Source organism: Heteronotia binoei, unplaced genomic scaffold, assembly GCF_032191835.1.
Source record: "Heteronotia binoei isolate CCM8104 ecotype False Entrance Well unplaced genomic scaffold, APGP_CSIRO_Hbin_v1 ptg000047l___fragment_1, whole genome shotgun sequence".
In the NCBI taxonomy this organism is placed as follows: domain Eukaryota; kingdom Metazoa; phylum Chordata; class Lepidosauria; order Squamata; family Gekkonidae; genus Heteronotia; species Heteronotia binoei.
In genome coordinates, this window is record NW_026799982.1 from 94,123 (window position 1) to 109,822 (window position 15,700).

General features: G+C 42.2%; 1 protein-coding gene across 2 annotated transcripts in view; it reads left to right on the forward strand.

Moving 5' to 3' along the window:
• LOC132590489 (fibrillin-2-like) overlaps positions 1-15,700 on the forward strand; it is a 314,238-nt gene that overhangs the window by 68,335 nt on the left and 230,203 nt on the right. For both annotated transcript variants that reach the window (XR_009556697.1, XM_060263396.1), the window contains exon 4: positions 14,991-15,143. Coding sequence is in view for 1 of the 2 variants with exons in the window: in XM_060263396.1 (XP_060119379.1) it covers positions 14,991-15,143 (153 nt within the window). In the remaining variant the exon portion in view is untranslated. The remainder of the gene's footprint in view (positions 1-14,990; positions 15,144-15,700) is intronic.

A 15,700-nucleotide genomic window follows, 5' to 3' on the forward strand; every position in this document is an offset into this window, starting at 1 on the left:
GGGCAGAGCAACACTAGTGAGAAATGAGTCCCAGTGAAAAAGGCAGTCAAATGGGTTAACTCCTATTATGTCAAATGTTTGGGGTTAATATTTTATAATATTTGGTACTCAGTTGAAATTTTTTAATTCTTCCTTTTATTAAGGGTAGGGCTGTGGTTCAGTGGATGACAAAAGAAAATTTGGATTTACTATAAAGTTTCATTGTGTCCTAGTGATGAAAAGGAAACCAGCTCTACCCAGTGGTTTGAATCTGCCCTGTAATGAATCAGACCCTTAGTCCATCAAGGTCAGTACTGTCTACTCAGACTGGCAGCAGCCCTTTAGGGTCTCAGGCAAAGGACTTTCACATCATGTACTGCCTGGTCCTTTTTAACTGGAGGTGCCAGGGATTGAACCTGGGATCTTCTGCATGCCAAGTACCACTGAGCCATGGCCTCTCTCCCATGTTACAAAGGATTTAAGATTTGCTCATGATTTTGTGGGGTCTGTTCAGTTTATTTTAATATTTTAATCCCACCTTTTCATCCGATTAGGGTGCACAAGGTGATGAACATCAATCATTTCAACTAAAGTTGAAATAAAGTTAAAACATAAAACTGATAAAAAATATAAAAAGCTGTTAAAAACACATAAGCAAACAACACAAGAATGAAGGCCAAAAACTTTTCCAGACAAAATGAAAAGTCTTTTCCTGCTGGCAAAAGATGCCAATAAAGGAAAGCATATGAATCTCCTTGGGAAAAGAGTTCCATAGTTTTGATGCCATGATAGAAAAGACCCCTTTTCAGGTCACCACTCATCTAGCCTCAAGCGGCAGGAGCAACCAAAGCAGAGCTTCTGAAGATGACCATAATGATTTGATAGGTTCATATGGGAGAAAGTGATCCTTAAGGAATGTTGGTCCCAAGCTGTACATGGATTTAAAGATCAATAACAGCACCTTGAATTGAGCCTGGAAGCAAATTGGAAGCCAATAATAACAATTAACATATGGTAGTGTGTGGTGTATAGCAAGGAGATCAGAAGATTGGCAGCCAAAGTTCTAACTCTTTAACGTTATGTACCACTAGTGTGCTGAGACTTATTGGTGTGCTGAGAGAGCTCTGAGAGCTGTGACTGATCCAAGGTCATCCAGCTGGCTTCATGTGGAGAGGTGGGGAATCAGACCCAATTCTCCAGATTAGAGTCCTGCCACTCTTAACCACTACACCAAAGTGGCTTTCAAAATTCGAAACCAGTGTAAGTGGAACAAGACTGGAGTGATATGGTCCCCACTCCAGTCCCCACTAGTCATCGCATTCTATACTAACTAGTTTATGAATAATCTTTAAGGGCAGCCCCAGAGCACATTGCAGTAATCTCTAGATATTACCAAGGTATTCACCATAGTGGTAAGATCTTTTCTATCCAGGAAGGGTCACACTCACCAGCCAAAGCTGATTAAAGGAAACTCTAGTCACCATTGACACCAGGAGGTCTGAGTTCTTCCTATGCATGGCTTGCAGGCTGCTTATTTATTTCAAGATTTCATAGGTTTATAGGCACAAGTACGTGCTCACTTCATTCACTCTCAAAGTCTACATTCGCGGAGCCGAACAGAGGCAAATTGACCTTCAGGAAGACCAACTGCTCAACTGTCCAGGGTTGCAGGCGAGTGCAATGTGGGCAGACAATGTCGCCCATATGCGAAAAGAGGCGCTCGCTCTGCATGCTCATCGGTGGGCATGAGAGGAATGCCTTGGCCACGGACGAGAGGGCCGGCCAGACCCCCTCCTTTGTGACGCAGTAGTCCAAAGGAAATGTTTCCTGTGACTCGTTGGGCTCTGAAAGATAGTCCCTCACCATCGCAGCACCCGTCTCCGCTCTCAGGAGCCTACCAGCACTCTTCTTGGCGTGAGTCTGGTGGGAAACACTGCCTAGCCAGGGAGGTTGGGGATGAACAGCAGTGGAAGTGGCAGATAAGCTGCCCCCCTGAATCGGCAGCGCTCGACCTTCTGGGAGAGCACGTCTCGCCAGCGATCAAGCTCATTGGTCCACTCAGCAATCGTGCCATTAAGGCGCGGGTCTAACATGGTTGCCATCATGTAGACCTTGTCCTGGGTGAAAGTCTGAAAGTGGGCCTCAAGCCCTTCCTGCAGCCTCACAACCAGGACGTGGACCGCTGGAAGAACGGCCTTGAGTTGGCACTAGAAACGAGGCCAGGTCCGCACGGGCCATGTGGACCACGGGGACGACCAGTGCGATGCTCGCCGTGTCAGATGAGAGCATTTCTGTGTAGGTCTTGAAGGGTCCAAGAACCTCCACAGTCTGAGAAATGACCACCCAATCTTCTTGGGTGAGACAATTCTCATCCCAAAAGACCCTCGTCTCAGAGACAAAGGCATCCAGGGCTGCTCTCTGCTCCACCATGCACTCCAGCATGGCACAGGTGGAGTTCCAGCGTGTGCTGATGTCATTGATCAGGAGGTGCCCTGGCACGCCTGTCAGTGTCTGTTTCTCACGCAGCAGATACAAGTCCGTATTGCTGCGTGAGAAGTGACCCATGATGTGCCGACACTTCTGGAGCAGAAGTTGGTACTCATGGGTTGCAGCTAGATACCGACGATCCTGGCTTTTCGTCTGGCCCAATGCGTCGTTAACCACGAGGTGGAGAAGGTGGGCCATGCAAGGATGGCGTTTTAGGCCCCGATGCTGGACAGCCCCTTGATGTTGGAGCCACCGTCAGTCATCACGAAGCCCATGGAAACATCCCCATTGCCTACCCAGCCCTCTAATTGCCATGAGAGGATGGCTCTGAGAGTGTCCACCATGTGCGGCGTATCGACTGCTTCAGCGTGCAGCAAGGCCCAGCAATAGCCGGCCTGGCGGCCCTGACCCTACCTGCCGCTACTGCCACCCCCACCCTACAGCTCACTGGATTGCCACCAAAGCGCAGTCAGGAAGAGATACCCCTGGAACGCATGTTGGGAGCTCCAGATATCTGAGGTGAAATAAACAGTCTCCCTGGCAGCATGGAACAAATGCTCCTTCACCTCAGATCTGGTCACCCTGAAAACAGATGGCACAATGGTGGTTTTAGCAGGAACTTTGTACCAGGGCGCCAGGTACTCGAGCAACCCTAGCACCCCAGGATTCTCAACCACTGAAAATGTAAGCCCATGGGTGACCTACTTGGCAAGGTTCCAGGTGATCACCCTCCTGCTGTACCTGATGCCCCCTCTTGGCACACAGGTGCCACCCCCACCAAACATCTCAGGCAGAGATGGCTGGCATTCCTGCCTTGTCACGGAACTCTCCTGGAGAGCTGTGGAGGTAGTCGCGATGGGACATACCTCCTGGCTGGGTGGTGTTGGCTGCTTGGCCACCCCAGCACCAGCCTGCTTCTCCCCCTTAAGAAGCACCGCCTGGTGGTGCTTCCGCAGGTGGTTCCACATCCCCCCCAGAGTCAGGTGGGCAGGTTCCCGCCCATGACTGATCCGGGCCCTGCACAACTGGCACTGCACATAGCATGGATCCTCCATAAGTCAGAAATGGTTCCAGACTTCGGAGGTGTACGGATGCCCAAGCTGATTGGCAGCATGGGTGTCCGGAGCCACCTCCTGTGAGGTGCTCGGGGCAGACACATCGTGTCTCCGGGTGGCAGGAGGGACTGGCTGCCGGGGGAAGTGGGCGGAGATGGGGCACCTCGTGTGTCTCCATTTCTTCCCCCTTCACCCCATGCGGCCTCCCCTCCTGGCCATCCCCTGAAGGACTGCTGGTGCCCAAAGGAACTGAAGAAGGGGGCTGGTCCTCCTCAACCAGCTTCTCCTCCAGCTCCTGCACAACACTCTGCACCCTCCTTGGGGTGATCAATTTGGACAGAAAACTGTCCCCAAAGCTCATCTCCAAGGAGGGCTGCTCTTGCTGCCCCTCTTCCAGCTGCTGAGGCCGAGCGACATCAGCTGGAGGACTTACCGAGCAGCAGACCCCTGCTCAGTGCCAGCACCTAATGTCACCTCTGCTGAGGGTGCCCCAGCAGCAGCCTCGATGAAAGCCCCAAGGCGGGCCTTCTTCTTCATCACACTCCAGGCAGAGATTGGAGTGCTGGAAGGCAGCTGTGGAGTGACAGGTGGGGGAAAAACTGGGTCCTCCCCCTCCCCTCCACGCCTCTAGTCTTCTCCTTGGCCTTGCCCCCAGGGTCCCTCTTCTGCTGCCTGTCACTCATGTCACCCTTGGCCAGTCTCACACAACCTGAACTGAGAGTGCGGTTTTTTACAAACCTAACTCTCTACACTGTACCCTGAACCAACAGGTGCCCTGACTTCTTTTTAAAAACCCTCCCACCAAAACTTGTTTGTTTTTTTGGTCCCTAACCTGTCCTTCTTTGGGTTGGGGTAGTAGTAGTCTGGTAAAGTTTAGGAGACTAGGTGATCCTGCCTCTACCTGGCTACAGTTTTTAAAAGGCTACCTTGAGATGAAGGCAATCCTTGTTATATCCTCCTAGTTAAACTTCTCCTAACTCGATCCTGGGACAAATCTGATTTCCTTGCAAACTAGAAATCAGGTGTCCCCTATAACTAGAGAGAAGCTGTGGTTTACCATATGGAAATCTAAAGATGCACTGGCTTTCAGTGGCTGAAAGCAAGATGCACTGCAACCCTAGTCTCTTTAAAAGGGAGCCTGATGTGGCCTAGTAGTCACACTGCCTTTTATGAGAAACCTAAAAAATTTTTAAATTGCCCCTATCTGGCCTAGTTGAATTTTGAAAGAACATAAAGCCCTAAACTGAATTAATTTTTTTAAAAAAAATTTCAAAAAACACAATCCCTAAAAACACCCTTATTAGTGGGGCAGCCTATTTAGTGGCCCTAGCCAAACCGAAACACCCTCAGACCCCAAAAATAACTATAGAAACATGAAAGTGACCCATCCCACACAGCCCACACACCAACCCCCACACCAAACAGAGGTAATTAAAAAAAAAAACGTGACAGAAAGAAACTTAACTTTTAACCCCCCCCCCCCAAAAAAAAAAACAGAACCAGGAAAGGGGACAACAGGACACGATGCAAAACCAACAGCAACAGATCCAAACAGATCAGTGAGAAAAGGCCAAGAAACTCAACTGTTAAAAAAGTGACCTTTTCAACAATAAAAAACCTCAGGCCAAATCAGTCAACAACACTCCCCCCCCCCCAAAAAAAAAAAAAACCAGAACCAGGAAAAGGGACAACAGGACACGATGCAAAACCAACAGCAACAGATCCAAACAGATCAGTGAGAAAAGACCAACAAACTCAACTGTTAAAAAAGTGACCTTTTTAACAATGAAAATTAAACCAAACAGCCTCCCCACAAGAACCAGAAGAGAAAAGGAACAGCAGCAGCACAACACAGCAGCAACAAATCAAACACAGAATCCTTTTAAAGCAGTAAAAAACTTGACTTTTAACAATACAGGAACTTTACCAACCCCTCCCCCCCAAAAAACCTTCCCCCTAACCCCAAGAAATCCAAGCCACCCATATCAGGAAAAGTAAAAGGACACTGCGCTTTTAAATGTCCTCTCACTAAAGTAAGATATAAGCAAATTGGCAACCCCCCCACCCCAGGCCCTCACCCCCAGCAGAACCCCCTAACCCCAAATAAACTACCCAGTACCCACCCACCCAAATCTGGATAAGTAAAGGGACTCTGAGTCTTAAAAAGTCCTTTTACTAACTGAAATAAAAACAAGAATCCCAAGACTGTCTTACCTTTAGATGTCTTCTTTTCTCCAGGCAGGTCAGGCAAGGCTGAGAGAGCAGCAGCAGTTGAGGCCAAGGGCCAGTGCAGCACAATCTCTCTCTCTCACCAACACCAACACAGCAGCAATGGAATGGAGTCCAGCCAGGCAGACTCCTTAAAAAGGTTCTCTGGCCCTACACAGAGCAGTTTCAAAAAATATCACTGCTCTGTGATTGGCCAGAGAACACTGTTTATTTGGATACCCAAGTAAACAAAAGAACAACAATGTTGCTGATGGCTGGAGGATTAGCCCAGCCATCAGCTACACAACAGCCCTGCTAAGCATGCATTTGCAATGCATTTTGCAAATGCATGCTTTGGATTGGCTGCTGGGGCTCCTTTCCCCTTCCCTCCCTAATCCCAGGGAGGCTATGGGAGAGGTGAGAAAAGGCTTCCAAAGGTGGGAAAGGAGGCAAGCAGCTCCCCTGAGGCTGCAGAAGCTCCTTTCCCGCCTTTTCTATGGACTGCCATATACTTCCAAATATTGATTCGGAAGTATACAGAGAGTCATATACGGCTCCCGTATAATGGCTTCCAATTGGATTCGGAAGTATACGGCACCATATACTTCCAAATCAGGCGTGATTCAAAGGTTTCTTTGGGTCGGCCGAACCAAATGCACACCCCTACTCCAGATAGTTAGCTTATTACAAAGTATGGTCCAGTTTCACTAGGACATGGAACAGCTGATCACTGATGCTGAGGTTGCTGGATCACCTGAACTGAGGAAAGTAAAGGGGAAGATGTATCTGTAGCTGCATTTTGAGAGGGAATGTAGATAATTGTTGATATAAGGGAAGAGAGAAGACAATTCTTTTAATGGTACTTACTAATGTGGGAAGAGTTCGGCTGTGTAGGGAAAAATAATTTTTCCAGTTTAACATAATGAACAGAATTTTCAAGGTCTTAAAACTCACAACATGGAAGAATTCCAAAATGTTAAATGTTTGTTACTTATTAAACAGTTCAAGGGAGAGTACCAGTTCTTAAAGAAGTCCTAAAAAGCATATAAATAAGGAACTGGTTGGAGGTATGACACAGGGAGCCATATTAAGGCAAACTACTGAAAAGGAGCAGGGAGAATGAAAATGTTTGACAAATTACTAAAATAAAATGTAGCTGGTTTGGCAAATTGTATCATATACCAGAGCCAGTTTGCTGTAGTGGTTAAGTCCGCAGACTCTTATCTGGGAAAACCAGTTTTAATTCCCCACTTCCCCACATGCAGCTGCTGGAGTGACCTTGGGTCAGTCATAATTCTCTCAGAACTGTTCTGCTCAAGAGCAGTTCTTGGAGAGGTCTCTCAGCCCACCTACCTCACAGGGTATCTGTTTGGGGAGGGGAAGGGAAAGGAGATTATAAGCCGCTCTGAGACTCCAAGTATAAACCCAATCTCTCCCTCTTCTCCTCCTTCTCCTCTGTCAAGCATGGCCCACTTAGTGTGGTCACTAAGCAGTGTAAGAAGTTGGAAGGAGGAAATGCAGGCAGAGGAAAAATGAATGAGGGGGGCAGAAATGGCAGTGCAGCAAGGTGCTAGGAAGAAGAAAAATCAAATGGGCAGTTTGGTAAGAGAATGAGAAGAAGAAAACATATCAAGAGGTGTGAAGAACTTTGCAAGGGAGAATTGGATATGAAGGGAGAGTGCTAGGGGAAGGAAAGTTTGAGCCAGGTGTAAGGAAATTACTAGGAAATGAGAGAAAATAGAGAGGGTAATCAGTAACTGGCAAAAGGATGTGTGTTGGGGGGGGAAAGGGTGTGTGTTGGGGAATGGAAAGATAGCAAATGGAGCTGGAGAAAGGATTGGGGAAACAGAGAACAGCAGTGGAGGCCTTGTAATTGGTAAAGTTGGTAACAGCAAAAGATGGGGTGAATGTGGGTGTATAGGCCTATGCGTTGTCAATACCAAATATGCTTAAGGTTCAGGATGTCTATTGCCTAGTCTCTAGTATATGGATAATTATAGCCACAAATAAACCCATGAAATTTGCTTGCTTTGGGATTCCTTAGTATTCAAGGAACCTTGCTTTTACTTCCCTTGAGTTATTTTCCCAAAAGTCTGGATCCAGAGCTAGTATTAGATGGATCTCTTTACTAGTATGATATTTTAGCCATGTGGGTTTTCAGATTTCTGGGGTTTTTTTCTTTAATTAAAATGCATTCCTTTAGTTGAGTTGGTTTTATATCCCGCTCTTCACTACCTGAAGGAGTCTCAGAGAGGTTTACAGTCTCCTTCCCTTCCCTTCCCCTCCCCACAACAGACAATCTGTGATGTAGTAGAGGCCGAGAGAGCTCTGAGAGAACTGTAACTGACCCAAAGTCTGCACATGGAGGAGTGGGGAATCAAACCTGGTTCTCCAGATTGGAATCTGCCACTCTCAACCACGACACCATAGCTGGCACTCATGAAATGTGTTTTCTCGGCCATTCATTCAAGATATTCCATTTTGAACTGTAATATCATTGCATGGATATTGGTGGTCTGTGCCTTTGTTATGGTAATGGATCAAAATGGCTGTCTGTAGCTTTATCAAAGGCCCAAACTGTTTAGAGGCAGCTATGTGCTGGAAGAAGCAGCAACCACTATTTTTGCTGATTAAAAGGAAATTAATCATGTTAAGTTTGTCACTTTCAAACCATTGGTGCCTAAAAAGAACTAGGTAGAGAGCTTGAAAGAAATGACATTTAAGAGGGATTGGGATATAATTCATGCATTAATAGTTATTTTTAAACCTAGTTTGAAGCAACATTTTGAGGCATCTGCAGGAAATAAGCATTTTATTTTTAAATATACTTCCACCCCCCTTTAAAGCTGCTGTTCTGAGAAAATAATAGCACAATTAAAGTTCAGTAATAATATACTTAAAATAAAAAACTAGTTTACAAAACAATTACATCCCAAGTCAATTTCTTTCTTCACATACATCATCTCCTGTTTGATATCTATGGACAAATAGCCAAATAGGTGTGAAAAACCTGGAGAGCTCCTGCCAATCTGAGTAGACAATACTGACCTGATGGACCAACAGTCTGATTCAGAATAAGGCAGCTTCATATATGTTCCTGGGAGAAGTAGGAAGACTCACTTCCTCCAAGCTCCCATAGACATATCAGAGAATAATCAGGAACAATTAGTGCCCACTGAGAAAACAGCACTAAACCATTCTGAGTAATTAATATAAGAAACGTTGTGTCAGGTTACATTCACAGTAAGACTATTACAGATCAAAGCAGTATGCTTGCTCCCTGATAGGGTTGCCAGACTGCACCTGGAAATAAATGGGAGGGCTGGGCCAGGGACATGGAGAAGGGTGCAACATTGCCTATACCACTATGTCACTTCCAGGGAAAACCTGGAAATGATGTAGGGTAGCTTTAGGAATCTCCAGAAACTGTATGGTTAAACCGCAGAATTTCCAGTGATTCCAATGTCTCTTAGTTTCCTTGTCTCCCCCCCAAGAAACACAGTCATTAATTTATCTTCCTTTTTCTGACCTCTGAGGCCTGTCTTCCTTCCTTCCTTCCTTCCTTCCTTCCTTCCTTCCTTCCTTCCTTCCTTCCTTCCTTCCTTCCTTCCTTCCTTCCTTCCTTCCTTCCTTCCTTCCTTCCTTCCTTCCTTCCTTCCTTCCTTCCTTCCTTCCTTCCTTCCCCTCACTCACTGGGCCACCTACTTGCTGCCTCCCACTTTCCTGCCTGTGCAGCTTAGTATGCAGGGGTGGGTGGGTAGGACAGCAGTTCCCAGTCCTCCTTCCCTGCACACCCACCTGCCCACCAGGAGTGTTGCTGCTATTTCAGCCCCTGGCTCTTTCTCCCTTTCTCTTCCTTCTGCTTACAGCCTCCACCTGCTTAGCTTAAGCGGTGGTGACAGCTTCTACTCCAACTCCTCCTCCAGCTGTCAGGCACAGCCTGCCCTTCATCTGCTGCATTCACTGTGAGGATAGAGGTGAGGCCAGCTGATAGGAACAGCATTTCTGTGTTTGGGGGGAATTTAACCCCCTCCATTTTTGAAATTCTCAGATTTCTCTGCAAACCTGGGGGTCCTCCAAGTTTGTAGAAAAATCTTCCTTCTGGATTTGTGGATTTAAGTATCTGCAGATGCTCCCCTTCACTATTAGATATAAGATGTACATGAAGACTAGTTAGTATTTTTTAACTTTAATTTTTTTATTAATTTTTTAACCAAAACCAACAATCAAAATACACACTCAACAACAAATACTTACAATGATATACGTACATTATAGTCATGGCATAATTATCATTCATGTTAAGTAGAGCGCCTCTAAACCCTTTTTTCATTTTCCACTGTTACACATTTCACCCATGTTTATAGTACATTATCATTCAATAACCTATAATTTGTAATTTAAAAGAATCTCCAATAATATGAAAAATTAATATACTTTTTTGGAATATATTTTTCAAAATCTTCTTCTAAATTTATATAATTAAAGAAAGGAAACCATTTCTCAATAAAGTTATTGTTCTTCTGTTGTATGTCTAATACTCTTATTTGTATAGCTAATATATCTAGAGCTGCTACTTCCCACACTTTGGTCAACCATTGCTGTTTGTTAGGGGACACATCTCGTTTCCAATATTGGGCAATCAAGAGCTTTGCTGCCATCAACAAAAGAGTTGCTAATTCTTTCTTCAACTGAGAAAGTTTTATATTAGGCCAGTAATTTAAAAGAAAGGATTCTGGTGTAAAGGGAATGTCTCCCTCTATGATGTTGTCTACTATGGGTTTAATTTCCCCCAAAAATTTATTGATTTCCGGGCACAGCCACCAACAATGCAGAAATGACCCTTCCTGCTTACAGTTCTTCCAGCATTCAGGAGTAGGCTTTATATGTGCTAAAAAAAGCTTTTTAGGTGTCAAATACCACCTTGAAAAAAGTTTATAGTTTTGGAGTTTTAAATTGAATGAGTATGTGGTATAAAGTGGGGATTCCCAAATGGTCTGCCATTGTTCTAAAGTAAATAATGTACCACAGTCTTTCTCCCATGCCTTCTGCTGACTTGTGGTTCCAGACCAATCCTTAACATTAAGCAAGTTATAAATAGTTGATGTTAGAGTTTTAGCTTGTTTTGGGTTCTTTCTCAACAAGTTTTCAAAAATTGTTAATGGCCTATCGATTATTTCCACAATTCTGGGGTTATGTAAAATAAAGTGTAGCTGTTGATATTGGAACCATGGGATTAATATTTTATACTGAGCTTCCAATTGTGTTTTTGTCAGCATTTGTTTATTCTTGATGATGTCTTGAAATTGGTATATACCAGCATCTCTCCAGACTCTAAAGTCCCTAGTTTCACAGCCTGGTTTAAACCATGCTTGTCCTAAAAAGCTTGCCATCGGTGAGATGGATGGTATTAGAGTTTTTTTTATGTTTATCCCAGATTTTCAAAGTCAGGGATAAATATGGATTATCATCAGCAATAAAGCGTCTATCTTTTGGTGTGTTCCAGATAGCTTCCCATAAGTGGTCCCCTAGTACATAGGATGCCTCAATTTTTACCCAGTCTTTGTCGCAGTCTTTCACTGCGTACCACAATATATTTTTTAAATTTGCAGCTAAGTAGTAGGCCTCCAAATTTGGCAAACTTAAACCCCCCTGTTTTGTTGGCCTCGTCATTAACTTAAACTGAAATCTTGGTCTTTTATGTGACCATAAGAATTTAGAAATGAGATTTTGTCTATCTCTAAATTCTTTGGGTGAAATATCACAAGGTAAATTATAAAATAAAAATAAATATTTAGGCAAAACAAAAGTTTTAATCATATCACTTTTTTCTAACAAGGTTAAATTAAGTTTATTCCATTGTTCTAAGTGTGTCTTAATAGTGCTATCTAGTACTTTATAGTTAACTGTGTGAAGGTCCTGTAGATTCAATGGTATTTGTATACCCAGATGTCGAATAGATTTTTGGACCCATTTGAAAGGGAAGGCATTTAATAATTCTGATTTAGAAATTGGGGACAGACAAATAGGGTAAAGTTCAGATTTTGTATAGTTGATATTAAAACCCGATACCATGCTAAATTTTTGTATATGGTGAAGTAATGAAGTAATCGATTGAAGTGGATTAGTAAGATAAAATACTGCATCGTCTGCAAACAAACTTAATTTATATTCCTCTTTTCCTATTAGGATACCTCTTATTGATGCCTCATTCCGTACAGCAAAAGCCAATGGTTCTATAGAAAGAGCAAATAAAATGGGTGACAATGGGCACCCTTGCCTTGTACCCCTATGTAAATCAAAATCCTTTGATCTATTATTATTCACATAAATTTGTGCTTTTGGATTAGCATATAGTGCTTCAATGGAGGCTAGAAATTTTGGGCCAAAGCCCATATGCTGTAATAAAGTAAGTAAATAAGGGACCTCCACCCTATCAAAGGCCTTCTCTGCATCAATGACCAAAAGAACTGATTCCACCTTTTTTTGCTTTCCAAAAAAAATTAAATCTAATGTTTTTCGGATGTTGTCTGTTAGAGTTCTTGTGAGAATGAACCCCGACTGGTCACTATGTATATAATTTGCAATGATTTGTATATAATTTGTATATAATTTGCAATATTGTCTGTTAGAGTTCTTGTGGGAATGAACCCCGACTGGTCACTATGTATATAATTTGCAATGATTTTGTTCAGTCTGTTGGCCATTAAAGCAGAGAAGATCTTGAAATCATTATTTAAAACAGATATCGGTCTAAAAGATGCAGGGTTTTGTTTGTCTTTTCCAGGTTTGGGAATTACCGTAATTCTGGCTTCTGACCATGTGGTAGGCATAACACCCTTGAGCATAACTGAGTTACAGGTCTGCACCAAGGGGGCTATTAATGCAGGTTCAAATGTCTTATAAAATTCAATGGGAATACCATCCCTACCTGGGGCTTTGTTGTTTTTAATGTGTTTTAGGGTATCGGTTAATTCGACTTGTGTTATTTCCTGTTCCAGGTAGGATATATGTTCAGAAGATATTTTTATATTATAATTTATAGAAGTGATATATTCTTTAATTTTATTGCGGTCTGGATTCTCTGACTTATAGAGCTGTTGGTAGAAATTCTGAAATATTTGAATTATTTCACTAGATTTAGTAACCAGGGACCCTTGCTGATTTCGCAAGTTATGGATAAGGTGGGATACCTTTCTTTGTGTAGTCCTTTGCTTAAGCAACTTTATTGATTTTGGCGTTTTAGTGAAATATTTTTGACTAAGTATCATTAGGTTTTTTTGTATTTGGGAGGTTTCTAACAAATCTAGCTTTTTACGTTCCTGTTCTAATGTTCTTAACAGTCTTTTCCCTCCCTTTTTAGCATATTGTAGTTCTAGATGTTTAATTCTACTTGTGATTTCTAGTAGTAATGATTGCCTTTCCCTTTTATATGTGGATGCCATTGCAATTAACTGCCCTCTTATGACAGCTTTAAAAGCGTCCCACAACGTTTCCTGTGATACATCTTTAGTAGTGTTAAATTTAAAGTACTCTTGTATTGCTGCTGTTATTTTTTTACATATCGATTCGTCCTGTAATAATAGTTTGTTTAATTTCCAATGGTATCCTTGGGTATCCTCATTTTGAGTAGAAAGTATCCCTGTGACCCATGAATGGTCCGAGACCACCCGTGGGCCTATATCTGCTTCTTGCATCTGATTGGCTAACTTTTTACTTACTAGGAGATAGTAAATTCTTGTGTGAATTTGGTGTACTGTAGAATAATAGGTGTATTGTTTTACTCCCGGATTTAGTGAATGCCAAATATCCACCAGATTAAATTAATCTAATATATTCGATAAACCTGTTGATTTTGCTACCTTTTCCCCTGGTTTGTGCGTCTTGTCTAGTTTGGGATCGCTTATGTAATTTAGATCTGCACCAATTACAGTTTCTCCTACCTGGAATTCAGTTAGTAGTTGAAGTGTTGTTCTAATAAAGTCTTTCTGATTAACATTTGGGGCATATAAAGATGCTATCGTTAGTGGCTGGCCATCCAATTCTTCTCTAACAAAAATATAATGGCCTCTAGGGTCTGCTTTTATTTTTTGACACTAAAACGAAACCGATTTTGAAAACATAATTGCCACTCCCCTAGATTTTGATGTCCCTGCCGCCAAATAACTCTGGTTAAACCAATTTGAAGACAGTAATTTTCCATTTGTATTCTTTAGATGTGTCTCCTGTAGACAAACTATATTTGCTCTATCTCTCTGCATAGTGTTGAGAAGTCTTTATCACTTACTCTGAGCATGCATACATTTCTTCAGTTTCTCTTTAATTGTTTATGCTGTTATTTTACACATACTTTATGAAATTTACACCAAATGCTATTATTCCAGTTTTCCGTTGAATGATAAAAAAACCAGAATTGTGCCTAAGATCAAGGCACAGGTGCTGTCCCTCTCAGTTCAGAAAGAGGACATGGCAGGCATAGATGCAGTCTTGCTGGCATCTCTAAGAATGACTCCCAAAATTCAATATAAAACTTACTTTCATGACATGCCAAGCATCTCTCTTTGCTCCCTCTGTAGCACTGTCCAGGGCTTTTTTTGAGCAGGAACACACAGGAACGCAGTTCCGGCTGGCTTGGTGTCAGAGGGTGTGGCCTAATATGCAAATGAGTTCCTGCTGGGCCTTTTCTACTAAAAAAGCCCTGGCACTGTCTGTTTTCTTGAGGTGCCAAATATAATCCTGTTTGCTCAATGTGTAAATCTGCCTTTCCTGTTTTAGAGTCCAAATGCCATCCTGAGCCTACTCCGTGATGGTGTCTACCTTAAGGAGATGTCAGATGTGTGGTTTTGCCCACTCTGCAAATGAGAATTTAAATTGCTTGTAAAGCTCTTTCCACCACCTGCCTGAAAGGAGAATCCCTTTTTATTCCCATTAGATGGAAAGCAGATAAGATATCACTGAAGTGTGTTATCAGTTAAAATGTACTGATCATTGAAACCCACAGAAAAACAAAAACCAACAATTAATGCAGCAACAAATGAAACAAAAATCAGTACATTTCTAAAAACAAACCAAAATGAAAAAAATGAACATCCCTAATAGCCAAAAAATATAGTACACACCACCACAAGTGTCTTTTTATATACTGAGTTATTTTACATCTTTTCACACGATTTCTTTAAATGCCATCCTTAGATTTGGAAAAACTTTTAAATGTCCAATCCAAACAACCCATTGCTAATTTTTCTCATTATCAATATCCAGATCAACGAGCAGGAACGTGTTTCTCTAGCTTGGTGAATGGCCGCTGTGCTCAAGAACTTCCAGGGAGGTTTACCAAACTGCAGTGTTGCTGTGAATCTGGGCGATGTTGGGCACTTGGATCCATTCCAGAGATGTGTCCTGTCAGAGGCTCTGGTGAGTGGTTTTAGATGCCCATTGTCAAAATAAGATCATGCTTGTTTTAAAATCCAGCTTGAAGAAAAGAAACAGTTATAGTAAAATTCAGATTAAAGGTTTTCCTCTACTACCTGGTTGTTTCTTATTTAGACCCAGTATTTTCCTAGTTGTTGGAAGCATTTTTGATAAGTAGGATTATTTTGAGGAGTTCACATTCATTTGCATTGAAACAGTCACCATTTAATTTCTTCATACTAATTTGAATTTTCAGAATACAATACTAGATATTTTGATTATTTTTTAATTTCTGACTTGTATTATAAGAAAATTATTTTACATTTGTGAAGTGTCAGGTCCTACATATTTGAATGTTCAAAATATATTCACTACAATATATAAATATATTCATTAATATATATATATAGGAGAACTATCAAATAACAATAATCAATTTTATAATTACTAATACATATTTTAAATAAATTTAAAGATAAGCCAAAATCTCATTATCCCATTTGTTTGTCATATAATATTTAAAACAGGGATATCAAACGTGTGGCCCAAGGACTGGATCA